Source organism: Electrona antarctica (genome assembly GCF_951216825.1).
Source record: "Electrona antarctica genome assembly, chromosome: 15".
NCBI lineage: Eukaryota > Metazoa > Chordata > Actinopteri > Myctophiformes > Myctophidae > Electrona > Electrona antarctica.
In genome coordinates, this window is record NC_136796.1 from 41,722,572 (window position 1) to 41,750,076 (window position 27,505).

The 27,505-nt window shown below is 42.4% G+C and overlaps 4 protein-coding genes across 5 annotated transcripts in view; 1 reads left to right on the plus strand and 3 right to left on the minus strand.

Annotated features, from left to right (window-relative positions):
* LOC306937815 (CMP-N-acetylneuraminate-beta-galactosamide-alpha-2,3-sialyltransferase 1-like) overlaps positions 1-11,728 on the minus strand; it is a 116,530-nt gene extending 104,802 nt beyond the window's left edge. The window contains exons 1-2 of the mRNA XM_079521786.1: positions 11,502-11,728; positions 10,425-10,851 (exon numbers count right to left, since the gene is read on the minus strand). The gene's annotated coding sequence lies outside the window, so the exon portion shown is untranslated. The remainder of the gene's footprint in view (positions 1-10,424; positions 10,852-11,501) is intronic.
* Positions 7,155-8,627, minus strand: LOC306938096 (kelch repeat and BTB domain-containing protein 13-like; the record flags this gene model as incomplete). Its single annotated transcript, XM_079522111.1, has 1 exon — positions 7,155-8,627. The coding sequence occupies one exon, from the start codon at positions 8,625-8,627 to the stop codon at positions 7,155-7,157; it is 1,473 nt and encodes a 490-aa protein (XP_079378237.1).
* Positions 8,911-17,200, plus strand: LOC306938097 (L-rhamnose-binding lectin CSL2-like; the record flags this gene model as incomplete). Its single annotated transcript, XM_079522112.1, has 6 exons — positions 8,911-8,932; positions 14,749-14,799; positions 14,928-15,063; positions 15,295-15,398; positions 16,179-16,314; positions 17,056-17,200. 6 exons carry the CDS (start codon positions 8,911-8,913, stop codon positions 17,198-17,200), a joined length of 594 nt encoding a protein of 197 aa, XP_079378238.1.
* Positions 17,201-18,230: 1,030 nt separating this feature from the next.
* Positions 18,231-26,597, minus strand: LOC306938600 (GA-binding protein subunit beta-2-like). 2 transcript variants are annotated; one of them, XM_079522859.1, is made up of 9 exons: positions 26,430-26,595; positions 24,936-25,043; positions 23,778-23,945; positions 23,083-23,277; positions 22,385-22,499; positions 22,065-22,244; positions 21,811-21,926; positions 21,000-21,176; positions 18,231-20,924 (listed from the first exon to the last, which is right to left on the minus strand). In XM_079522859.1, the coding sequence occupies exons 2-9, from the start codon at positions 25,041-25,043 to the stop codon at positions 20,832-20,834; spliced, it is 1,152 nt and encodes a 383-aa protein (XP_079378985.1). In that variant the 5' UTR covers positions 26,430-26,595; the 3' UTR covers positions 18,231-20,831. The 2 variants fall into 2 exon arrangements, with proteins under 2 accessions (XP_079378985.1, XP_079378984.1); XM_079522858.1 differs by having other exon boundaries at positions 18,231-21,176; positions 26,430-26,597.
* Positions 26,598-27,505: the final 908 nt, after the last annotated feature.

A 27,505-nucleotide genomic window follows, 5' to 3' on the forward strand; every position in this document is an offset into this window, starting at 1 on the left:
TCGTACATAATCATCAAGAATGGCGGTCCCTTATCCCACGACATACATATGCCGATTTGCTCAGACACATGACGTAAATTCTCCGTTCATTGTCACTGGCATTTTTAATGATTCTTCAGACAACACAAACATTAACGCTGTGCGCCCCTCAAAAATACATCAAAACAATTAATAAAAAATACAGTACTTGAGTAAATGTACTTGATTACTTTACACAACTGACTGTGAGTTCCAGCGAGCTGCATATTGAGGCATTGCTGCAATAAGGCAGAACATGCAACGAGACGACGGTGCTGTAAATGTTTTGATTCACTGTAAGGGTCGCTCAAATTATTGTGCCGGAGCTTCATGGTTTTCCTGCTGAGCCAGCATACAATGGTTAACAGTAAATCACGTTAACTAACTCTCATTTCATGAGACACGTAAGAATTATATAAACTGCCATCCGGGCCGGCCGCTCTACCCCTGACCCACTGCCGCCCCATAAAGTCCTTTAGTCACCTTCACATCTTAAAAGAGTGCTCATTCCACTCACTGAAAGGGAATATAGAGAACTCTTTTTGAGGGCCCCTCCTATGCACAGCTTTGCGTTTGTACCAAGTTATGTGATGATTTGATTGGCTGATGTATGGTGATAAGAGCGCCCCTCACTTCACACGAGTGTGATTTTTTTAGATTTGTAACGTCTCTTTGTAACGTCTCCAGTCCAAACCAACGGCACTGACCATATAAATTACTCAGTTTCGCAATCAATGATTAAAACATACAGTCCTATATGAAGAAATAATGCTCACACAGCAAACACAAATACCACACAACACAGCAATAAAACAACAAACAATTGAATGGTTTAGATTTAGAACTAAAATACATTTCTGACCATGTGCTTAATACCTCCCGAACCATGCATACCCCCTCAGGTCATGTGGGACAGGTAAGGTATGCTTTCTGAACGCAAAGTCAGTGTTCAGTTTTATGAGCCACAGATCCGGAACAACCTCCCTGAAATACGAACGAAATACAATTATAAAGACCTTTCTCTTTGCTGCTTTGCTGGTTCTAAATCTGCATTCCTGACTGGCTCTTCATTCTCTGCTTCTGTGTTCAGTTGAGGTGCTAGTAGCCTTTGCAAACGAAAATAAAAGCCTGGGTACCGATCAGGCGGGTGCTACGGACTACAGGCAGCATCTCTCTGTCTTATAGCAGTGGTTCCAAAACATTTTCACATCAAGGACACCCACATTGACAGAAATTGGACCGCGGACCCCCTTTGAAAAGATATGCCTGCAGGGACCCCCATAAGAGAACATTTTTTACGGCTCTAGCAGTGATTCTCAACCATTTTAATTTCAACTACCCTCAGTTTGACCCCCATTTAATGGCATTTCTATCTCTGGGACCCCAATTTATATTGTAAAATCAAAGTTAATTTAACTCAGAGAGTGTACAAATAGAACCAAATGTACCCTAACGGGTCCATTTCCTTAATTTCCTTAATTTCCTCTGAGTTACAGACCCATAATGGTCCATTTGGTGCCTAATTATCATTTAGCTGGGGACCTCCTGGGAACCACTGTATTATAGGACACAATTCATTTACTTAGTAGACATCCATTTGAGTCTTATACTTTGAGTAAAGTTTATATAGGATCTAAAATACACACTCTTTCACAATGTCCACAATGTATTTGTAATCAATTTAGGCTTCAATCATTATATTTATTACTGTATGTTTTACTGAAATGTTTCATTTCATTTAAAGTGGCCTAATTATCGTAGACTACCGTACCTATGAGAGCATGCTGTGTGGTCATTTAGCCAGTCTTTAAGAGATGCCATTGTTTCTAAAAATGGATTGACACTTCTCATTAACTGGAAATCATGTAGCACTGGCTTAGCAGCTCAACCTGAACCAACTTGCATTTTAACAGTTGGGCAGACTAATGCTTCTTAGACAACCTATTTATTTTGTTTTGCTGCCACCTGCTGGGAGATTTTGGAGTAGCACTGCGAGGATTGCAGAATGTCTTTGCAAAAGTGACCATTTTCAGTTTGTAGTTGACAAAACTTGAACCACTATCTGAAATCGTGCAAATTAAAAAGACTATGTGACTGTGAGCAATGAAAACAATATACAAATTATTCACTATGGCTTACGGAGACTTCTGAACAGTGACTGAACTCAATTTAAGGATTATGATTTTTATAGCACATTTCTAGACATAGTCACAAAGTAAGGGCTTTACAGAACCGGGTAAAAGACAGCAACATAATAAAAACATTAGAGAAAACTGCATCAGTAAATAAAATAGCAGGCACAAAATGTAGAATAAAACATAATCAATAAAATAAAATTGTCAAGGAGAATTTAAGAGAAGGCCTTGACATAAAGGTGGGTTTTCAAAAGAGATTTAAAACATGACACAGATAGGGCGTTCCAAAGCTTAGGGGCCCGGATTGCAAGATAGTCTACAATATTAGAGCTTGCAGATCTACAAGCTCATAACACGGCACAGAGTGCCACGCTACGAGCTTGTAGGTCTGCTATTTTTGGAAAATCGCAAAAATGTGGTGCAAACGTTTTCAACTCAAATCTTTGCTTCTGGGGGGTGCCTGGAACAACATATTTTCAGATGGGGGTCCGCAGCCAAATACAGATAATTCTGGGGGTCCTTGACATGAAAAAGGTTGAGCACCACTGACATAGAAACATAGGTTTTTCAGAAAACTATCAGGATTTAGAAGACATTTTGTAGAGTCTAAAACGTAAACACAAGTTGTATATTCTCCCCGCTTTTCCAATCCACGTTGTTTGTCCAGTTTTTTCCATAGCTTTTACCATCTCTGAATCATTGATGCTGTTTTGAGGCAGAACATTGGACAGTTGGTCTATTGAGAACTCTCCATCCAAGAAGTGCTAATAAACACTTTCCCAGTTTTATCAAGTAAATGCATGTTTTTAGCCTGTTACCTGGCAGAATCTTAAAATACACCCTTCAAGGATTAAGAAAAAACAGGTGGCATAAAACCCCCTGTTCCATCCAACACAGATTTCATTATTTTTCTGGCCATATAGTGCAAATTTCAGATTGTGCTACTGTTATATACTACAAATACTATTAACATTGTGTAGAGGTACCAGAATCAATTGAAAACCCTTTTGTATCGATGTAAAAAGTGCTTGTTTATTTATAAGGCTGAAAATCACAACCTGAGAATGAAATAATATGGGCAAATTACATTTCCTGAATCCTTACAGCACTCCACCCCAGCTGCGGAGTGCATGTCTATGTTTCTGCTGAGTTATTTGAAGAGGCTAAATGTATAAATGTATTAATTTGCATCGCCCGATGTCAATTAGCATCTTTACACTGACTTTGTGTAATCGTGCCTCACGAAAAAATAACTTGACCTCCTGTGTGACAACCGAAAATCTTTTAGCAAGTAAATGGCAATTGTGATCTGTTGCTTGCTTTAACCAGTCTGCAAGTAGAAATAGATTGTCTATTTGGGCCAAGAAATGTGGTGTAGAGGGAAAAAAGAGAGAACCTAGTAGTCAACTCATTTCCAGTATACAAAGTATGATAACCAACAGAAAAAAATCAAGAAAAAAAAGCACAAAAGGTTTCCACCTTTGCAAGTCATTTCCCTCTTGTCCTATACAAATATTTCACGAAGTCCTCTTCTATAACTATCAGTCACAAAGCATCTCTTCATTCCTCGTGGAGATCAAATGGCGTTAACATTTCTATTCTAGAGATCCTGGTGAAGTTCAGTAGGTAGCAGAGTTCTCTTGTTTCGTATGATGCTGCTTAGTTCCTGGTGGTTATCACTGAGCACATTCTTGTGCTCTGCTTTCTTTCCCATCTGGATGAAGGGAGCCTTCTTAAGGTAGGGGATCCGTTTCCCATTCTTCTGTTCCATTACCTGGAACTTGTTCTCTGCCGTTGTCACAGTTTCTTGTTTTTTGTGGGCCTGTTTCCGATGCAGCCCTCAGTGTGCGAGCGTTTTCTTGTTATTCTCTATACCGTTCGTCGCTCAGCACCTGCCCAAACTTGGGGGGGTGTGTGCATGTGTGCATGTCGTTGCTCTCTTCTCCCGTTTCTGGATGGTAGTCATGGATGCCAACTCCCACCTGATGTCATGTGGGAGTCCCGACAGCTCCAGACCGTTTTGAATTACCGCTAGCTTGCACAATGTCTTCAGAGTAGGATTTAAGTCTAAGATGTACAGGTCAGACACCTTAGCGTCATCTTCAGCTTCATCATGTTCAGCATCAGCTGGAATGGATGTGTATCTGTAGCCCCCAAAGAGGATGATACGATCTCCCACCCGGCAACAGCACATCCTAGACATCCATGAACACGGGACTCTCCCCTTGGGCTCAACTTTCGTCCAGGAGGACGTATCTGGATTGAATTTCCACAGATCATTGAAGGTCTGGTCTAGAAAACAGTTGTGGCCACCAAATATATAGAGCTCTCCATTGTAGGCAAAGGCTGAATGACATGCACGTCTTTCTGGAAAAGACTGTGCAGAAGGCGTGCTATCCCAGCAGTTGGTCTCTCGGTCAAACACACTGAAGTGGTTGTAGTAGTCTAATTCGCCCCGGCCTCTGCCTCCAAATACAAACATCTTTGTCCGGATGATGGTGGCAGAGTGACATAATGAAGCAGGTGCGGGAGTGCCTAAGGTTTTAATTAATGTCCAGATCATTGTGGTGGTGTCCAACCTGAAGATATCATTAATGTATCCGGTCTGCATGTTGTATCCTCCAAATATATACATGGCCTTATCTAAGACACCGGCCGAGTGGCCCTGGCTCGCCCCTGGAACAGCGCCGGAAATTTTGGGCTTGAACCACATGTGGGTTTCAACATAGAATCCATAAAGCTTTCCACAGTCCTCGCCAGAGTAAGTAAACCCCCCCCAGATGTAGATAATATTGTCTATCAGCACAGCTGTGTGTCCTGTGCGCTGGGAGGGAACCTCATGGTGATATCCTGTCACTGGTGGCAACTTCATCCAGATCAAAGGCACCGTGTTGAAGATGTGCACGTCAATCTGATCCACGTAGGTCTCCCCACAACTTAACCCTCCAAAGGCATACACCTTGTGCCCGACTGCCACAGCAGCATTACGGCTCTTCTCTGGTCCTCCTTTCAGATGCACTGTCCAGCGAAACATCTCAATGACCAGCACCACCACAGATCAACACGGAAAGTTCACCCGAGTGTGTGCGCTATTGCCTATATTGTTACAGCGACACAAATGTCACACAAAGCTTAGCCAACACAGGTTTGGTCAATATGGAGTCAGTATAGACCAATACTAATCAAATAAGTCAGAATAATGTAGCCTATGTGTGTGGCATTAGTAGCTATAATATGAGTGAATGATTAATTGACATTTAATTAAAGATGCAGTGCCGTGATTTCCCCCCCTAAAACATGATCATCAGGTGCTGATGAACATACAGATTATACTAGGAAGATTTTTTTCTTCAAGAAAAGTGTACATAGTTAAAATTATGTTTTAATGTGGCCACACCCACCAGTTCATTAAGTATACCTGGTGTTCACCTTAGCACCACCCACCTGAACTTAAGCCTCGCCCACAGCTGTTAATAATGTATTTGTATACACTATTAATGTAGTGTATTTCAATTGGGCCTTTTGACAAAAAAAAACCCAAAAATACACAGGGAAGACATATCTTTAACAATCTCACTCTGTTATGGCTACTTATGCACAACCCATGAAGCCTTGAATTCATGGAGATTTTAGACATTAGCATCTTTCGGCCGGTCATCAAATTATTGCCTTAGGAATGCGCCAAAAACGAAAAACTCTTCATGGGGTGTGTAATTTGCGACCTTAGTATACAGCCATGATCTTGACCTTTGAACCGATATAAGTTTTGTGTGTTTCACATATTCTTTTGCCTCCTATGCTCAGCTTTCTAGGTCTGTGTGAACTGAACACAAACATTGGCTTGTGATTGGCTGATCACCCCATAGCGATGATTTGATTGGCTGAGCAAAGTATGTATTGAAGATAAAAGTGAGGGCAGAAAAGTGAAGACGCCAAAAGTGATTGGCCGGAATTTGTGATGATTTGATTGGTTGAGCACGGAATGTGATGTATGATGATAAGAGTGCCCCTCACTTCACACAAGTGTGCTTTTATTAATCAAGTGAAATATATGAAAAATGCCTTAAACTGTCCTAGGCTTGAGAAGTGGCATTCTCCAGGCAGCATAGAGTAAAATTACAGCAATCTCTGAATGTATTTTTTCAGTGAATCTCCTTTTAATTTTCACCAACATTGATCTTGTGAAGTAGTTTTATCCTATATAGTTCTGAGCTTGTAGATTTGAAATATTTTGGAAATTTGTCCAAAACAGGGACACCAGGGTTAAAGTCAGAGTTTAATTAAATTTAATATTGTTAAATTGTGATATAATCAAAGTCAAACATAAATATATCAAACATATCAGAAAATAAATAATGTGGATATATCCCCACCGGTGATAAAAAAATAAAAAAAGACCAGAGGTATGGATTTCCATTCCACCCAAAATGCTAGACTTATTATAAGAGTATATAAACTAATGATAATAGTAGATTATAAGCTCAAAACAGTTTGATCAGGCTAGTTTTATGCGACACCATTGTGTGTCGAAGAATAACTTGGCAATCATGCTAATCGATTTAGTCGATTATAAAAATCTATGACAATGGTATTGTGTTGATTCGTTGATATATAAAAAGGACACTTCTCAATTGTTCGATTAATCAAAAACTGATAGAAACTCAACTGATAAAGAAAATAATCAATAGTTGTAGAAAGCCGTTGGACAAAGTTTATACGGTAATACGGTACTCAAGTAAATACTGAGTCAAAAGTACAAATTATGAAGTAGGCCTACATTTTCATTGTCAGACATTTTCAGAAATATTGACAATAGCATACAAATCAGCAATTTTCACTATATGCTAAGTAGTTAATTCATAATATAGTTTTGTATGTTTCGGTCCCCAGAGTCAAAATATTTCTATGTAGCAGAGTGAAAGGCATCAGCTTGCGAAAAAGCAAAAACAAAAAAAGACTAATACTCCAAATAACTTGCACAGTAGCCTACTCCAGTAATACTTAGATACTGTCCACCAGTTGCTGTTGGACATGGTCTTTTGGCAGTGTGAGCAGAAACGTCGACACAGAGCCACTTTTGGGGAAGCCTTTCCGCTGATGCCTGGGCTTCCATGTCTTCCCCTCAACAACAAACTCCAGAGTCTCAGTCCTGTTCAGTGTGAGCACAGAGTCGCCTCTCACCAGCGACGTGAACAGGGCGCCCTTGCTGTTGGCAAAGTGTCCCGGCAGGGCCGTCCATTGGCCTGTGGTCAGATTGTAGCAGTCCATCATGCATCTCAGAAAGTCGTCCGACGGCCCGTTCCGCATGACGTAAAGGTCGTCCCTGTGTCCCACCATGCAGTGGCCATAGCTCTGCGGCCTGATCAGAGTGGTGACCAGCGACCAGCTGTCCTGCCCTGGGTGGTACTCGTAGATATCAGTGGTGTCCCTTGGCTTCCACAGACACACAAATATCCGGCCCATGGCTTTGGCGCATGCCGCTCCTGCAGCGGGTCGTGGCAAGTGCGCCGCAAAGGTCCACCTTCCGGTTCTGACTTCATACGCCTCCACAGACGACATGACCTTTCGATCGCACTCTCCGCCAATCGCATAAAGGTAGCCGCGATGTCCCACCAGAGAAAAGTTGTAGCGTAGCTGTCTTAAGCTGGGAATCGTGCTCCATTCGTCGTTTTCAACACTGTAGCAAAAACACGAGTCTGTAGCTTGTTTGCTGATTCTCTGGACCCCTCCCACGATGTAGAGTTTGTTGTCTAGAACGGTCACTCCGGCCATCGCTGTACTTGCTTCTGGCGGCAAGTCTGTCAACGTCTTCCATTCATTCCCATTCTCATCCAGATACCACACAGTCCTGGAACCAACATGGACGGTTTCGTTGATGCCACAGGTGGCATGTGCACCAACTGCAACGAAACTGCTAGGACGTAAAGACTCTACGTAAGAGACCAGCTCTTTGGGCAAATGTATGTTGACCTCAGCCTTGAGGTCGCAGTACATGTTTCTGATGTACAGAGCAGCTGCGTGGTAGAGTTCCATCAGGCCAAACGTTGCAGCGGTGTGATACATGAGTAAACAGTTGTCGGAGTCAACAAGGTCAACAAGATGTTTGCCAAGTTGCGACACCTGCAAAAACGCAGCACATTCAATGGCCTCCACGATTTCATCAGCATCGAGCATGGGTCTCTCGCCTCTTACAACTGCCAGGGCAATCAGGAAACCTCGAGGGCAGAGACATTTGAGATGGATTTCGTCTTGCCAACACTCTTTCATTCCAGAGCGATACAGAGCTCGGAAATAGTCACAACTCTGTATTAAAAAACTCTTTTCTTCCGAAAAATACGTGCCTCCCACGACCACCGTAAGTTTAGCTGCTGTTGAAAGAACTCCCGGGGCAGCAGCAGCACATGGAAAATGTCCTCTGCTCTCTATAGAGTCACAGCTGTCCCATTCCGCAGCCTCGTCACAGCACAATGCCATTGTTACGTTACGTCTTCAACTGCACCACGTCGTCCACGGAAGCTGTTCAACTAGTGACTTTGACAGAATAAGCTGTTGGAACTATTTCCAAAATGCCTGAACACGAGCAAGAGAGCTAGCTAGATAACCCGGCACAAGGTTGGTCCACTGTGTGTGTGTAAGGGAAGTTCAATTCTTTTCACAGCAATCAAAATAGAAGCAGCTATATATAGCGCAGGGCAAGTGGCACACATGTAGTGGGAGAAGGCAAACAGTCGACTGCTGAAAACAAAGCATTGCGTTCATGCCGGTCAGAAGCCCCAGCTGTAAGCTGTCAAACTGCCGATTGAATAAATGTTTCTGATCAGCCGTGCATCATTCTTTTTAAATGGAATAAATAAAATCACACTCATGTGAAATGAGGGGCGCTCTTATCATCATACATCACATTCCGTGCTCAGCCAAACAAATCATCACAAATGTCATTCCCGGCCAATCACTTTTGGTGTCTTCACTTTTCTGCCCTCACTTTTGTCAGCCAATAAAATCATCGCTATGGGGTGATCAGTCAACTGATCTAAAGTGTGAAATACCCCTTTAATGAATGTTTGTCATGTCAGGCAGAATGGCTGCTTTATAGCAGGGGTTTTCAACTGATTTTGACATAGGGACCACCATCTTGACTAAGAGCCACCTGGTGACCACCACTATTGTGTTGGGTGGGTCCAATAAATAAATACATATATACTAATAATAATGATTTTCTGAATACATGGCCAGGGACCAAAACCCATGCTCGTGGGCACCTATCATGGGTCAGACAAGGTCAGAGAGAGAAAGATGAGGCTGGCAGGGCATGCACTGTGTCAGGCACCCAGAACTGGTGGGGAGACAACTGACACTGTGGGAGCCAACCCAAGTTGAACAACTGCATTTCATTTAAATAATTTAATATTTTATTCATTATAGTTGGTTGAAAATGGGTTGATTTAGACTAGTTACGTTTTTCTGTTCATCTCAGCTTAAAGCTGAGATGGGCACGTCACAGTTTTGTTTAATTGCTGTAGACACAGAGAGAGAGAGAGAGAGAGAGAGAGAGAGAGAGAGAGAGAGAGACAGAGAGAGAGAGAGAGAGAGAGAGAGAGAGAGAGAGAGAGACAGAGAGACAGAGAGACAGAGAGACAGAGAGACAGAGACAGAGAGACAGAGAGAGACAGAGAGAGAGAGAGACAGCTAGAGACAGAGAGAGAGACAGCTAGAGACAGAGAGAGAGAGAGAGACAGAGAGACAGAGAGACAGAGAGAGAGAGAAAGAAAGAAAGGGCTTCCATAGACACATTCTTTGCCACCATGAACCATTATGTCACAACAACTCACAACGGAACCTCAGCAACCACAACACAACACATAACCTACTGTTTATCCGTCTTCAATTGAAAATTAACATTTTGGAATTGATGGCGGTTATGTCAAAGCCCAAAACCTCTAGTTCGAACCAAAAATAAATAGCAAATTCACTCATAGGATTATTGAAGTGATCAAGAGCCACATTCACACATGCCCTATAGCTGTTACAACTCACATACCTTCAATGGAAGATACAACACAACATACAAACTGTAGATTCACATCAGCGTTCAATTCTAGAGCCAGAAACAGTTACTGAACCTGTTGTTTCTTTGCCAACCTGAATGTTTCTTTGCCACCCAGTAATTGGGTCCCAAAATGATAGTACACCAGCTTGAATCACACTACACACAGCAGACAACACAAGCAGCAGCAGCAGCAGCAGCAAAGCAAAAAATAAAAATGTTCCTACCTTGAGCAGTCTTCTACTTGATTTCATCAGTTTTGTAAGTGATGCCAGCCAGGTAAAATGTTGTAACCCATGGATAGAGAGTTCATGTCATGATGAGCCCTCCAGCGGCGTCTCCAGTCATCTCCATCCTCCATACAGCTGGCTAGCTGCATGGCCAGTACTTTCCTCCTAGTATAAATGGCACCGACCAGCCTCATTCTCCTGGCTGCCATCTTCTCACTCAGCCTTGGATGTTTAGTACTGCACATAGCATTCTGGTGTAGTGCAGGGGTCAGGGATTTAGGGCAGGCTCTATAGGGTCCAGCATTCACAGCATGTCAAAAGAGAACTAGCCTCTGAAACCCAAACGTTTTTATTTCCAGGAGAACAGACTCAGGGCTGAGAAGCGGCGCTTGGGGGTCTGGGGTCATCACCCTGGCTTGTGGACCTGTGGAGCAGGTTGAGAGAGACACCATAAGCTTTGAGTATTCAGGTAGAAGGTAGAAGGAAAGAAAGTGAGCAGACCAAGAGCCAACGTTTAATACAAGCAGATCGCAAAAGCAATTTGGATGAGTGGGGAGTCAATTGACGATATTCAGCCTTAGGTGCAACTTCCCCTTGACAGCCCATTCATCCAAACAGAAAAGTCTAATTGTATTTAAACAACATCAAACTATCAGCAACATTTGCAGCTGTACTGAAAGCTTGAATTATCCTCTTTCAATCTGTAAAGAAAAACAATTCTTCCACGTTTCCGTTGTCTCCTATACCATAGACAGTGGAATAAATGCCAATTGACCCTACAGGTGAACGATGAAAAGAGCTCAACCGGGGGTCCCGAGAGGGGCTAGACCTGGGCCTTGAAATAAATTGAGTCATTGGTAAACAGTTAAGAATAATGTTTTATACAAGTATTTGGTGCTGACACACCAAACAACACATTGTGTCTTTATTTATAAATGTAAATGAGCCCTGCAATGTTTGCATGCAGTGCACACACAGCACTTCAAGCACCTGTTTGTTAGACTTGTTCATTTCACCCTCTCTCGCTCTGTCACACACACACACACACACACACACACACACACACACACTCACCTGCATAATTTAAAAAAAACGACCAAGCAGTTTGTTATGATGAAGATGAATTAACTTCTCTTTCAAACTGTCACACACTTTTGCGTGTTGTGAACTTGTGACTGAGGCTGTTTTCACTTCCTACTTCATGAGGTGTAAAGTTACACTATAAGTTGTTTTATATTTCACTCTTTTTACTACAAAACTCCAAACATAAGGAACTCGTGTTTCTCTCTATTTTGCAGCAGGTGTGCGCACCATAGAGTATGTATTAATGCGCACTGTGCGTGGAGGGGGAAGGGGCGTGGCTACGGGAGGATTTTTAAAGAGCGCGCTTGGGCTTGAAGCCTGCTATAGGGGGAGGGGGGGGGGGGTGTATCTCCATATCTAACTAATAATCTAACTAATAATTCTAGTAATGTCTGAATGTATGTCTGTCTGAAACACTGTTGTTGCTCCTCACTGGCTGCACGGTGCACCAATCACTCTGACTTTTCACACCTTTTTTGGCCATAAGGAGCTCTTAACGAAGCCATTGTTTCAATTAAAAGAAATATTAATTCATATTTTATTTATTAGTGAATTAAAATTTCCCATCGACTTACATGGGATGATGGGAGAATGCAAAAACTCACATTCAAGAAAAACAGCTATAGAGCATCGCAGTCCCTTTCATGACGACGAGCGGCTCCGAAGAGAATTTCCCATTAATTTTTTCCCATAGACGTTTCAAAAAGTATTTATTTAAAGACAATTAAGACTCGAACAAAGCCAACTCGGATCGTGACAAATTATGACAATGAACACAATGTTTTCTTTCCAAATACTTGTTCGGCCCAAAAGATTGTGTTTATTGTCATGATTTGTCATGATGCGAGTTGGCTTTGTCCGAGGCTTTAAAGGTCTGTAAATAAATACTTTATGAAACGTCAATGGGAAAAATAAATGTGAAATTCTCTTCCGGGCCACTCGTCGGGGCGGGACTGCGACGCTCTTCAACGGAGGGGCGCCCCGGGCGTAGCCATCACCATCATCAGGTGCACAGGGAAGGCAGTGTCCTGCCAGCCAGGTGCAGCAAAAAACAGTGCTGTTTTGTATTGCTTGTTTGTAATCTGATGTTTTATTTTATGGGCTTCTGAACTCGCCTTCTGCCCCCATGGCCACCACTGAAATTATTATCTGTTCTTAAGCACTTAAACCCCAAATAGCAGATGAGATAGCTGAAAATAGCAGATCGACAAGCTCAAAACCTGACAGCTTATGACTTGCTTGGTTAAATAAAAACAAAAAAAACATCTCACAGAGCAGGATCTAACAGTGGCCTGAGGTCAATGTACATTTGACTGACAGCTGGAGGCCATGAGCATAGTGTCATGCATGTATGTGTCATGTGTGTGCATATGTAAAAGTGTGTGCAAACACACACCACAGCACAAAACCCATTTTTTCTTCTTCTGGTACAACCAGTTTAAAATTGCATTTATAGCGTGTATGCGTATATGTGTGTGTGTGTGTGTGTGTGTGTGTGTGTGTGTGTGTGTGTGTGTGTGTGTGTGTGTAAACATGTTCTTCTCACTCTCCTCAGTGACTTCCTGAAGAAGTTAAGTGTACGTCAGTTTAGAAGCACAGAAGAGGACTAGCATGATGTCATTACTTCAACTCAACTCTGTTATCTGTGAGTAAACTACGATCATATTGTTTAAACAATGAGATGGTCTCATATTAGAGTATCTATTAGAGATACCGTACTTAAATAAATCATCTCATTGTTTGTGGACACTGCAAGCCTTTGGAGCTTCTCGCTCCATCGTTAACTTTAAGTCCTGAATAGCATCAGGACCAAATTATAACCAAGTTAGTTGACTTGTAAGTGGTTCCATTTACAGTATTCATGTTGTTTTAAGTTGTCTAGTTCTAGTACACTGTTTCCCAAACACTAGGCCGGGTCTCATGTTTGGGACCCATTTCTATGGGTCACGAGTAAATATCCCGTTTCAGTTTACTGCTATTTTTTTACAAAAAAAAACTAACATTTTCAGTATTTAAAAGTATTTCGAACAACAGAATTTCATACATTTTCATACATTTTTATTTTCATACAAGAGATTCCATATAAAAACATAAAACAAACCGTGTGAAGACATACAAATGTTTGGGAACCACTGGTCTAGTATGTTGGAAAGGATGAATGCATTTATTATAGATTTTTCAGTATGTCTCTACTCCCCACCAACACACTGACTTTACACACACATTTGCACTCAAAGGACCACAATGGAAATATGCTGTCGGGATTGTTTTGTGTGTTTTATACCTTTTGACAGATGTGTACAAATATTGATGAAGTATTGTTCACGTTTGTTGGTATTTCTGTTACAGTGGTGTTTGTACTCTACTGGCTACCAGCCACAGCAAGTAAACAGCACGCACGCACGCACGCACGCACACACACAGGGGGATGTTCTAGTAGGATTGCCTCATTATTACATAAAACATATAGGCACTGATCTCCAGAGATGTGGAAAAATGTCAAGAAGGTCAGATGTGGAGTCATCCTTCTGGCATGTTTTGGGTCCACTTGTCCTCTTAGAGCAGGGGTGCCCAAAAGGTAGATCGTGATCTATATCACAAAGCCTGTGCAGGTAGATCACATGACATGACCCTAAAGAAAATATATATCATTCTAATATATTAAAAAATGTATCTGCCACTTGAATTAAGGTGACTTGATTGATTGACATCTAAAAGGCCAGCTCAAACCCACAAAGCAACAAAAAGTGTTGCACACAAGCGTCAGTATTACAAAATGATATACAAAAAAACCCTACCAATTCCATTTCCCATTCCATTTGTGTTTGTCTTATATGGAACGCCCCCCTCTGGTACAGTTTATACCATTTTCAGCAATGGAATAATATAATTTTTTTGCTGGGTAGAGCTGTTGAGCTGGTCATTTTGAAAGTAGCTCTCAAGTCAAAAATGTGTGGGCACCCCTGTCTTAGAGGGAAGGGTTGCTGCAAAGCAATACATGATCCTGAATGATCACCTTTATCCAATGATGAAACACTTCTATCCTACACCAGCCGCCTATAGGCAAAGAGTTCATATGTTTTGTTAGAATGGTGTTCCATCCCTCCAGTAGAGTTCCACAGACTTGTACAATCTACGGTATGTCAAGGTGCATAGAAGCTATACAGTATACTGGCATCTCAACTTATACAGTAGGTCTACTGAGACTTTTTGTCCTTCAACTTGTGTTTCCCTGCAGACACAGTGGTGACTTGTAAGACTGGAGCATTGAAGCAGATCTTGGACTGTGGTAAAAGACAACACACACTCGCTCGCACAGACACACACATATTGTATGCACACGCACGCACCTTTAATATGACATGAACCTGTCTCTATATGTGTCTGACACTTCTGTCTGTCTGTCTGTCTGTGTAGATAAGGCTCTCATCAGGGTGCAGTCAGTAGAAGCAGGACACAGAGAGACAGATGCCTGTGTTGATGGCATACCTCCTCTACAGACCCTGCCTCCTCTCTGTAACATGACCGGTACCCTGCAACACATGCAAAGGAGGTACACAACTACACACACACACACACACACACACGCATGCATGCATGCACGCACGCACATGCACACGCGTTGTGACAGCTTGGCTCCGACTAATTTCAAAATGTTTAACTCAATACATGTCTTTTATAATGGAACATCCTTTGAGGCAGACTTGTCAGTCACACAGGTGAAGGTTATTGTATGTATACCCAGTGTATCAATATGATGTATTTATTGATAACTTGTGTTCAGTTGCACAGGACGCAAAAGCTGCATGTTCAGCATGGGGCACTGTGACACTGCATGTATGCGGAGATGTCTCTACATGAGAACAACCTACACCTGCACATTTGGAGGTAGTGTGTGCGCGAGATATTTCCAGACCATAGACACCACCTGCTTCTCAAGCTTCACGAAGCTTCAGTCTGATAATCACATTAATCAGGCTACCATGCAGGAACTATAAACAGACAGACAACTAACAGATGTGTTTCTTATTGCAGCTTTAAAGCATGTCTGTCAGAAACACAAGGCTGTCCTTTACTGTGGTGAGTGCTTCAATTAATTAATTTCATCAATTAATTATGTGCATGAGTGTGCACATGCTCGCATATGCCCCCGCGTACATGTGATATGCAACATAGTGACAACACAGTTTGGTTAAATTCATTAAATGAATAGTCAAGTCAAGTAAATCTTATTTACGAGGCAGATTTTAAAACAACCGAAGGCCGACCAAAGTGCTGTACAGCATGATAATGACAATTTTAGACACAAGACATCAAGGTTAAAACAAACTAAAAGAAAACACGTATAATCATGTATCAGGATGTGTGTACATTTGTATGTACCGTTTGTGTACAGTGTATGCATAAGCTTACATGTTTTTGAGGGGTGCTAGCCCCTCCTATACACAGGTTTAATGTTTGTCTTTAGTTCAAGGTTTGTTTTTTAAACGCCATTGACAATGAAGGGAAAATGTACGTCATAATGTGTCGCATTACGTCATATTGTCTCTGTATTGTTAATGCTGTTAAATGTTTGTGTTTGCACCATTACATCACCTAATCAACATGAGTTAGACTTTAATATATTAGCGCCCCTCACTTCACACGGGTGTGATTTTTGTCCTCCAGGCGATGAGGTGATCAAGATGCTGAGAGCCAACTATGGCAGGTTGAACCAGAAGCGGTGTAGATACAAAGCTCCTAGACGTTTCAAGCATACAGAACCCTGTCGGACTCCTAACGCCCTCAAAGAGATGAGTAGAAGGTAAAACTATACAAGAACAAACATGAATAATACACCCCAGACCCAGACATATTAATCAATCAATATTCTATTATGCTTTTATTCTCACTATTAGTTATATCAGCATATGCTCACTTGTACGTATAATACGCTATTTTTGGGTTTAATGCTGTGTTCACAGTTCACACTGGCAGATACAAAGATAGTCTACCATTAATTTATATATACATCCTCCGTTTGTAGAAGCTACAAATAAGTTGAGATGGCTTCAACTTCAGATACACAGCTACAAAGCGGCAGATAACTGAATCTTTTGTATCTGTCAGTCGGTGGGAATGCAGCATGATTCAAGCAGACCATGAACTCCAGTGCTTGTGACTTTAAACAGTTGGTTTGTGTGATATCCTACGATATCTTACAACGTAGGACCTACTGTATGAATACTTTCCTGTGCTTTTTTCTGCAAACTGTTAATAACGTATTCAATCAATCAAAACATTAACTATCATTATGGCTCTTTTTTTATAGGCCTATCTAGGAATAATGTCTGTACTGTACTAGTTTACTTTTGTATACAGTACTGTATCTCAAACAGTAATTCCACATTTTCAATCTAAAATGGAATCAAATGGAACCCAACATGGCTCCATTTGTATACCGTTAGTCATGGGGGTCTGTGAAATGTAAAGGTTTGCGAACCACTTATCTATACATATACTTGTCTACCTACTTACCTTTATCTTTCTCTCTAATGTGTTATAGGTGTGATGGAAAGCATAAATGTTCCGTCCGAGCATCCAATCATGTGTTCACCAACCCATGTCCTGGAGTACGTAAATACCTGCAGTACTCCTACATCTGTGTACCTGCCAGTAAGAAACCTGTGAAGCCCAGTAAAGGAAAGTGACTGGGAAGTGGAGACCAGGGGCATCGGTCATCTACAATATATTATTCAGTAGCCTACTGTATTACTATAATGTATCTCTACTCGGATAAATGAAGTGATTGTGACTCGAGTTGTTTTTTTATTTTGTTTGTTTATTCTGCCGAATGCTCCATCGCACAATGTGTTGTGCACCAAAGATAGCAGATCGACAGGTTCAATATAACTCCCTAAAACATTGCAACGTTTTGCACTATAGTACCAGGGTATTCCAGGCTCTAGTTGTATAATAAACCTATTTGTTTTAATGCTCGTATTGCTTTATGGCGCATGGCAGATATCGGGGAAGTAAATGTGAACTAAATCCAAGTATTACATCCAACCTGGGTCCAGTAAAGACCTATAGCTCCATCTACTGGGGAATGAGGAACACTGCATTAATACAATGTAATCTTAGCAGTATTCATTGAGTACCACAGACGAAAAACAGTCTAAGTCCAAATTTCATTCTGACCCCTCCACGAAAAGGCCTCGTTGTCCTGAACCCTTATCTATCATTTATACATTATGGATCAATAGTGTGGACTTAGAGTGTTTTTCGTCTGTGACATTCACTAAGAGCTGATTAGAGTGGCACAGTGTGTAGTTCATTATTTATGTAGTAATAGTAGTCTGTGGTTTATTAGTAGACTAATGATTGTAGTACCAATCTCTACACTTACATGTGGCTGCAATTCGGAACTGCTCTGTAAAAAGTCAAACACTACCCCTGTCCGACAAGGGTATGAGATTTTAATCAACCAAGTCTGTAGTTGTACTGGTCTGCTCCCACTGACCAGTAGGACTGTGGTTGTACTGGTCAGTTCTCAGTACAACAGTAGAAGACTGGTTGTACTGGTCAGCTCCCGATACATCAGTAGAAGACTATGGTTGTATTGGTCAGCTCACAGATGTCAATAGTACAAGACAATAACCATTATAAAAGTTGGTGTACAAATATTACTAGATAAATCCATATCTTGAGAAGTCCATTACAAAAGACAAGAGACATTAATTACCAAAAAACAAAACAAGAATTTATATTTCATATCAACACAGGCACCCACCAAGCCCCCTTCCCAAGAAGCATCAAAGATACAATTAGAAAAATACAACTTTATATGTACATAAAAAGGTTTGCTTTGATGCAGAGTTTATAAAAAATAACAATCAGACTCAACTCACAGCTCCCTGATCCAACTGAAGGATGGATGGATGGATGTGAGGCGTGACCAGGTGATGTCGTGTTGAACATTCGTCACTCCTGTAGAGTTGATCATGTTATGGCGTTTGCATACGCAACGTTCCAACAATGACTTCACAGAAGGAGAGTTCCATGAAACATTAATAAACATATTAACTTGAGAACAAACTTTTGGCGTTGCACTCCACAGACTGCGTTAGACTCACTCAAAGCTGCAATCCGTAACTAAAATAAATTATTGATTTAGTGCATTAAGCATTATTTTTTTGATAAATCTGTATGGTAGAATATGTTACCATGGCTGAGTTTTAGGCCTTGAAGAAGGGAATGGCTAAAGGTCTTCACAAGAAAGGTTTCTCATCATTATATTTCTGTGAGGACTTTTCTTTTTCACATAAACAAGTGTTTGCCAACAAATCTCTTCTTGGCATCTTTTCAACTGCCCCACTAACATGATCCATCACATAGGGGTCACTGTGTGCCGTCTAGCCCTGTAGAGGGAGACCGGGATTTTGAGAGATAACTTTTGGAAGATGGGAATGTTGCTTTTAATTGATTTTCTTTTACTTGATTTAACCTTGTATTGTATTATGTATGTATAATCTTTATGATAGCTCTGCCATTGTTGACTTGGTGTCCCAGAATAGGGACGCCAGGGTTCAAGTGGTTAATACCATATAACCAAAAACTGTGTTGGTTCAATTTGGTCCACCAAATCGAGACATTTAGGTAGTACACCTACTGGTTGACAAGTGAACTTGCATGAAGCTCAAGAACAAATGTATCCTCAATTTAAAGGAGAATTCCATGCTAGAAGGCTTTCTTACCTTTATTTGTAGTTGCTACGTCCCCACCAAAGAGGTCCAGGTGTTATTTTGTGCAAAAGTGCATTTGCCCTACCATAAGCCCTCAATGGGGGTTGGGTTTTTGTGCTAATTCGCTTATTTCCATCGAAATAAGTAGTAAAGTGTGCCGCTTGGGATACTATTTACATTATGAAGAGAGGATATATACAAAAAAAAAAGATTGAGCGATAGAAATAAGCACAATTAATTAATTAGCACAATACCCCATAGCCTGGAACTATGGAATTCTCCTTTAAAGTCAAAACAGGCTTTCTGTATTACATGCAGCTCACAGCTCAGCAGTAGACATGGTGGCGCTCACGCAGGGGATCAGGGTTCAAATCCTGGTTATGGTATGGACCGTTTGGGATTGCAGCTTTAAGAAAGCTAAATGGGAAAACTGGAAGCAAAATGTATATACTGTATATATGAAAGCCACTAACGGCAGCAGAGGAAGAAGCCGTCAGGTTGTCCGTTTAAATCTGTTAAAAGTAAATTCGGTAAAGACAAACCCAACAGGAAGTGGTGGTGGTGGTAAATGGTATGAAAATGGGAGGACGACCAATCCCTCGTTTTCAGATTCACAATCCGCTCTGTTGCTTTCTCTTCCCAGAGTCTTTTCATCACCCTTTCACTTGTCACAAACGTCCCGGCCGAGGCTCGTAGACGGGGACTCTGGTTTCGGTTTCGGTCGACCCAGGCGGGATGTTTATTCAGTCCAAACTGCCATTAGAGTAAAAAACAACCCCAACTCTTTAAAGCTCTACTCTTCTTTCTCCTTCATACACTCATTCTGCAGTTTCAACTTTTCACATTAAAACAAAACCAACCTAATCCCTCTCTCCTTCAATCTGTTCATTCATTGTCATCTAGCCCACTGTTCCTCAATGTCAGGTCAGGGGGGGGGACTACATCTCTGAGTGTACAAAACTACAAATGGAACCAACCAAGGACCCATAAGATTCAAGTTGTACAATCAAATCAACAGTGTAGACTGGGGTCCCAGAGACATAGAAATGCTATTCATGAGGGTCTGGTGTGGGCTAATGCATATCAAACTAGGGGGGGGGGGTCTTTGAAATGGAAAAAGGTTGAGACTCACTGATCTCCTCCCCACCCCCAAAACTCTGCATTCCTACGTTCCTCTTCACATCCATCTCTGCATCTTTCTCTCTCTCTCTCTCTCTTCACCCATTCCTCTCTTTATCTTTCTTAGTTATGACATCTGTCGTTTTCATCCTACATTCTTCTCTCTTCTTTCCCACACAGGGTGTAAGCAGACCTAAGATTCCATGCACGGCCAAAAGAAGCCGTCTGCCGGGGTCTCTTCCGGGTTCCGGGACAGCTGGTGGATGGAAATGAAGCTCCACCCATGCGGCAGAATGCCACGTCGGCCAGATTCCCGGAAAAGCTTGCCCCAGCGGCATTCTGCCGCATGGGTGGAGCTTCATTTCCATCCACCAGCTGTCTAAAACCCCGGAAGAGACCCCGGCAGACGGCTTCTTTTGGCCGCGCATGGAAGTTCAGGTGTGCCCAGGCTGACACTCTTCTCCCCACCACAACACCGTTAGGAGCTGACGTCCGTGGTCTCTGTCTCCACTAGAGTCACTTGACCCTCCATTCCCTCCATGATGATCCCTCCTTCCTGTAAGACCACCATCTCTCCTTCCGTCTCCTCGACCATCTCCCCCACCACCTCCTCCTCCTCATCCCCGTCCTCTCCTCCCACCACCACCTCCTCCATCTCGCCGTTGGCGAGCGCCGCGGTTCCGTTGGTGTGCGTGGCGTTGGAGTGCGTTATGGCCTCCAGTTTGATGCGGTACTGCTCCGCCTCCTGCTCCTTCCTGAGGAACTGCTGACGATACTCCTGAGCCTTACGGTTGGCCTCCTGCAGCTGACGCTGGAGGGAGTCCTGAGAAGAGAAGATGAGCGTTAACTCATAGAACGCTAGCGCCCTCTGGCGATAGTTCACGGTACGCAAACCATCCACTTTCATTGAATTACAGTGGAGACGAAGACCCGCCTCTCAAAAACAGTACGTGTCGGAGCAGTCACTAACTAAGAGTCTTTAGAAGCATTAATATGTTAATCGCGCGGTCACGGGGAGTTGCTATTAAACCACTAAACATGGTTTCTTTGTTCTGAAATGGAATATGCATAAAAAGGGCAAGAAATGCCTCAGCCCCCACCTTTGTGTTTTCCAATGCATTGTGGCTGAAGGGAAGGCCAGTCGAACATGGAGCTGCCGATCGACCGAGTTTAATATGTGGTAAGCCAAAATTATAGGTGTATCAATAAATAGACGGTTAAATGACACGTTAAAGAAGTATTTCGCGAGGTTCTCAAACTTCTTAATTTCGAGGACCAAGATTTGATTCATCAATAACTACTTATAGTAGTTATAGTAATACTAACATCCACTTTACTCCCTACTCATTTTCAGTGCTTCCATTGCAGACTGTCTCCGTGTTGTAACTTGTGAGTTTATCAAAAGTCTGGCTCCAGGGAGACTATAATAATAATACATGTATTATGACACCACATACCGTGTCTGAGTCATGGTGATTGGCTGTCGTCTCCAACTTCCTCTTCCTGGGTGGCGGAGGCTGAGGCTCATCCTCCACCACCTCCTCTGTCACCTGGTTGGTTGGAACTGCCAGCACTGAAAAATACAATAAACTTTATTATACCACTACTAATATACCACATATATATATATATATATATATATATATATATATATATATATTTTACAGTGTGTGTGTGTGTGTGTGTGTGTGTGTGTGTGTGTCAGTCATACTCTGTTGTCCGTGTTGCATGGTAACAAAGAACGGTTGTCCAACTCCCCCGGTGGTCTGCAGGTTTCCGTGCTGATCCGTTACGATGGTGATGACCCTCTGACCTTGCTCGTTGACCTGGATGTTGTGCTGGATGTTGTTGGAATCCAAAGAGTTGACTGCTATTGCATCCTCTGACTCACCTGTGTGTAGACACACAGTAAATATATACTGTACAATGTACATACATGCACACAGTAAATGTATATACACACACAGAGTACATAGTACAGTGTATGTGTGTGTGTGTGTAATATATATGTGTGTGTGTGTGTGTGTGTACCTGTCTTGTTTAGGAGGTCAGACAATTGTAGTTGATTACAGTTGATTCCCTGGATGATGAACTGAGGTTGAGAATGGTTGCTTATGTTCACGTTCACCTGATTCTGCATGCCCTCCTAGACACAAACATTTTGCAATGTCAACATGGCAACAACATATACAGTAGACACAGGGCTTATTTTTGCCACACTATATTATTGATCTGATCACAATAGAACAATGGGATGATCTCTGTTTAGGGATCAGGTGGTTGACCACGGCACTGCATCTCGCGCAGCGGCCACTCAAACCTAATTTGTGCTCTGTCGCACATGCTGAGAATAGCTGAGCATAGCAAACCTACAAGCTAAAAATGCAGCGCATCCACTCTGCGCTGTGAGCTTGTAGGTCTGCCGTTTTCTGCACGTGCGACAGAACATTGTATAGATTTTAGGCTTCACTTGCCAGCATCTTCCTCGGGAGTGCCTCACCAGTCTACACACAGCACATTGAATGAACCAAAACCGGCACTCAACAGGTTTTTGCAATCTGCTGCGGTTTGATCACATACAACCAGCACTTGCGGGTACAGTCTCAATGTTTGTTTATCTTTATGGTTATGGTCTTGTGTACAGCAGGTACATAAGAGCAAGGACTCATTTTGTTGTGTGATGACATGGCTTACTGTTTGTCATTCTATTGTGGTGTTCTTGTTGTTACCTGAAGCATTAACATCAGTTCAGAATGTTGCGTGTCCATTGCGATGTCAAACGGTGTCTTATCAAACTTGCTGAGAGCATGAACGTCGGCTCCGTGCTTCAACAGCATCTCTACAACTTTCTGGTGACCATGCTGAGCTGACCAGTGGAGAGCGGTCATCTTCAACATGTCTTTAGCATTGATGTCAGCACCGCTCTGCATGGACATAGACACACACAGAGAGACAGACATTTGACTACACAATAATAGACTGTTGGTTAGATCGCATATGAATACAATTAAATATAAATCAATTAAAAGAAAAAGCTAAATCTAAAAAACACCTGCTTTATCAACACATTTTATTGTCCCGTAAATAAAGCTTAAATGTATTTTAAGAGAGAGAGAGAGAGAGAGAGAGAGAGAGATAGAGAGAGAGAGAGAGAGAGAGAGAGAGAGAGAGAGGACAGGGCTGTCCCCCAAGATGGGGATGAAGGTAGAGGGGCAAAGAATGAGAGAGGGAGAGGCAAGAATGTAAGTAATAAGAGGGAATATTGCGGGATGAAGGAGAGAGTTGAGGACCAAGGGATGGACCAAGGGATGGATCTCTTGGGTCAGTTGGCTGCCTTCAGCTCATTAATGTAGGATTGTCATTTAATTCAATCCTCACTAGGTCAATATGACATCACACACACACACACAACCCATTGACCTACCCTGACCAGCAGCTCTACGATGACGCTGTGTCCTGCTGAAGCAGCCATATGCAGAGGGGTCCGGTCTACCTTGGTCCGGGCGTCCCTGCTGACGCCTGCTCTTAGCAGTACATCAGCTGTAGAGTAATGACCATGCTGGGCCGCAAGATGGAGGGGAGAGGTTCCCAACTAGAGAGGAGAGAATTTCTATCAAATATTTCATACGAAATCAAGGGCATAAAGCTTCAACAAATAACATTAAATTAACGCACAAAACCTGATCATACCCAGTCAGTGGTGACATAAATAATAATACGGTAATAATAATAATAATATTAATAACCAGTAAGACGCCCTGAGGGGCGAGATGCGACCTTGTGTGCACTGCACCTGGGTGACGGCAGACTGCTGGGCGAGCGCTGGCGCTTTGGCATGGGCGGGTCAGATCAACATATGGAATTAATTCTGTACTGGCCATATATGGAGCGTCTCTTGATTGTACAGGATTTGCTGAGGTCAGATCAACATATGGAATGTCAGAAGTTCAGGTCAGCTCCATATATGGAGATCTAAGGGTGGCAGCGGGGGCAGTGTCTTGAGTGGCTTAATTTTCGGGCCTGTTGAGAACTCTAGTTTTCGCTGGCTGCCGGGCGCAGCTGCAATAATAACTTTGGGCGGGCATGTCTGGAGTTTGAATAGACAGGTATCAGTGAAAAGGGAGACATCGAAGAGGAAGGACGGGTGGGGAAGGTCAACATATGGAATGTCAGAACAGGTCAGCTCCATATATGGAGATCTTAAGCCCTAACCACACCAAAGGGTCAAGACGGTTTTAGCGTTGTCCCTGCGGTGTGATATGTCTTGTTGCACGTTGACCCAAGTTGACCCTAGTGATTCAACGCATGGAATTCAATGGCCCAAACCACACCAAAGGGTCAAGACGGTTTTAGCGTTAACTCCTTGCAACCGTTTGGACCCAAGGAGTTGCATGGTGACCCTTTGGTGTGGTTAGGGTTAGGGCTCCATATATGCAGATCTAGGTGAGGATCCAGTCCTCTCCATGTCATCATATATGGAGTGTCACAAGGCGTGATCTCACGAGGCATGATGTTCAGACAACCATATATGTCCTGACTGACGGACAGGTTTGACAAGTTTTCATAGTAAAATATATCGTACCCAGTCAGTTGTGAAAGGTGCTCCATTGGCCATGAGGTTTCGGACCTCATCGTCCTGTCCTCTACGAGCTGCTTCTAGAAGACGCTTCCCCAAATCCACCAACGACATCTAAGAAAAGACACATCACATGACCATGACACAACATGACTAACATAGTTTATACTGTCACAGCATAAAGATGTTATAGCCTACTTAGTAACAGTAATCAATGTGAGGCGACAGCACTACCAACCATGCCCTATATACAGGTTCAATGTTTGTTTTAAAAACGCCATTGACAATGAAGGGAAAATTTACGTCAACAAAGTTTGTTTTACATCACCATTACATGACCTAATCATAGCATGAGTTATGAGTTAGACTTTAATATATTAGTGCCCCTCACTTCACACGGGTGTGATTTTTTTAAATACATTTGCAAAGTAACTGGTAAATAATAGTGGAGTAAAAAGTACATTTGTCTCTGAGGTGTATTGGAGAAGTATCAGCAAAATACTCATAGCGTACATAAAAACTACTTAAAAGCTTTGTGTAAATGTCCACAATTAAATTTCCACCACTGACAGCCCTCATTGAGGATCTTTTCTTTATATTACATTTATATTATTTATTGTTGTGATTGCGACACCAACAGACATATTTTCATGGAAGACGAGAAGCCATTTTACTACTGGCCTCGTCGAGGACAGACCCCGCCATGTGGCGCGTTCAACCGCTAATAATTATATCAAATAAAATAAAAACACACAAAATAAAATGTTCTGAAGTCAAACTTCTCCAAAGCATTTACAGGAATCAAACAGGAAACTGTTTGATATTAAGTTGTTGGGTTTTCCGGGGGAAGTCAGAACAAGAAATGTCCTATTTTACGCTACTACTTCCACATCCGGTTAATGAGGCTTTCTTGTCTTCACACACCACGACAAATTGTCTTTGGTGGACGTTTAGGTTTAATTAACATATATTTGTTTAATGTCGGGTGTTTTAATTTGACTATTTAACCCATACAAGCACATTTTATCCCGGAGCGAGAGACGTGGGCCGCAAGAGACGCGGGGCTTCTGGGGGTTTGTTGTTGCACTTCTCGCTCTTGGGTTCGATGCTAATGCTAACGTGCTAACAAACAGCTAGAAGTCATTTTGTGGAACTTTGCTCGACCAAAATAACACGTTTCCCAGTGTAATTGGCTTGAACAAGCGTCAGGTCGACACTGTTTTCGGGTGAAAGTGCGTATTTTTTGTCGAATGCACGGGGTCGGCGCCACCACGCCGCCCCGGAGAGAATGCAGGCTCGTCGGGGTAAAAAGCCCCAGTGTCGCTCGCCAAAAGGGAACAGCTCTACAAGGAGACGGCGGGTTGCATCGCGACCCATCGTGAGCTTGTCAATCTGTTATTTTTGGCGAGCAACTACATCGCAACAACATACCAAACCGGCTAACTATCATGTTAGCATGCGGTTAGCTTCCAGCTAGACCCCCACACGGGAGTTTCTTACCTCCTCCGGCCGTTGTTCTCCAGCCACGAGGCGGTGAGTCCACGTTCCCTTTTTTAACGCGTCAAACCGTGGGTTTAATGAGGTGATAATGTTAAAAATGTCACGAATGTTTTCGTTTTGTTTATTATTTTCCAGGTACAAAGATGGCAGCCAGCAGTGCGACACCGGAGGTGGAAACCAAATCTGTTTTAACCTCCCCGTGGGCGGGCACAGCACAGCGCGAGGACACGACTACGGCGATGCGCTCGCTCGCTCACTCAGCGGCTGACCTGGGACCAGTGAGACTGATTGTCTGAAGTCGAACACAAGCAGACTGACTTCAGATTAGATGCAGTTACCACTGCAGTTCAAGTAACTAAAAACAAAAGGCTGACCTGAGACCAGCCCATCTCTATTAATGATTGTATCATTCATGATCCTGAACACAATTTATAACCTGAGGTCAGTTATGATTGTCTTTCTTCATGTTTGCTATAAGGATGAACACAAACGACTGACCAGAGATCATGATTTGTTATCATGAGTCATGACTGATACAATGATGTGTTAAATGGCTCTATATTCTGATACCAATCATTGGCTGTGTCATTCTCAAAGTAGGGTTCCACTGGGCATTCTCTAGTGGTCAAAGGCAAAGCTGTCACTGTACGTTAAAAGGATGTGTAGGATCCTATACAATCTAGTGTTGCATTTAGGCAAAGCAGACTTGCTTTTAACTTTAGTAAATTGAAAGGAAATTATTATTATTTTTTAGATATTTTTGGGGGCTTTTTGCCTTCATTGATAGATTACAGTAGTTTGACAGGAAAGGGGGAGAGAGAGATGGGGAATGACACAGGCTCGGGAGTCAAGCCCGCGGCACGCCGTCCGGCTGGCTTGGCAGCCTAGGTGCCCAGACGGTTGAGCTAACCGCCCGGGCCTATTCAGGACATTTTTGTTTAGTTGACTCCATTTACATTCATTGTAACATAAGGGAAACTTTTGACAGGAAAAGACTCGCTCACCGTATAGAAAATAGAAGTAAAACTCCTTAAACTGAGAAAAATATTTTTTTCCTTTATTTTAACATGCTCATA

Bases quoted from the DNA above. Each gene is read 5' to 3' on its own strand.
- LOC306938600 (XM_079522858.1), bottom strand. From the start codon at position 25,043: ATGTCGTTGGTGGATTTGGGGAAGCGTCTTCTAGAAGCAGCTCGTAGA. The intron at 23,278-23,777 runs GTAGGTCAATGG...ATGTCCATGCAG, and splicing joins TCGTAGAGCTGCTGGTCAGG to AGCGGTGCTGACATCAATGC. The intron at 21,927-22,064 runs GTATGACTGACA...TGTATTTTTCAG, and splicing joins CATGCAACACGGACAACAGA to TGCTGGCAGTTCCAACCAAC.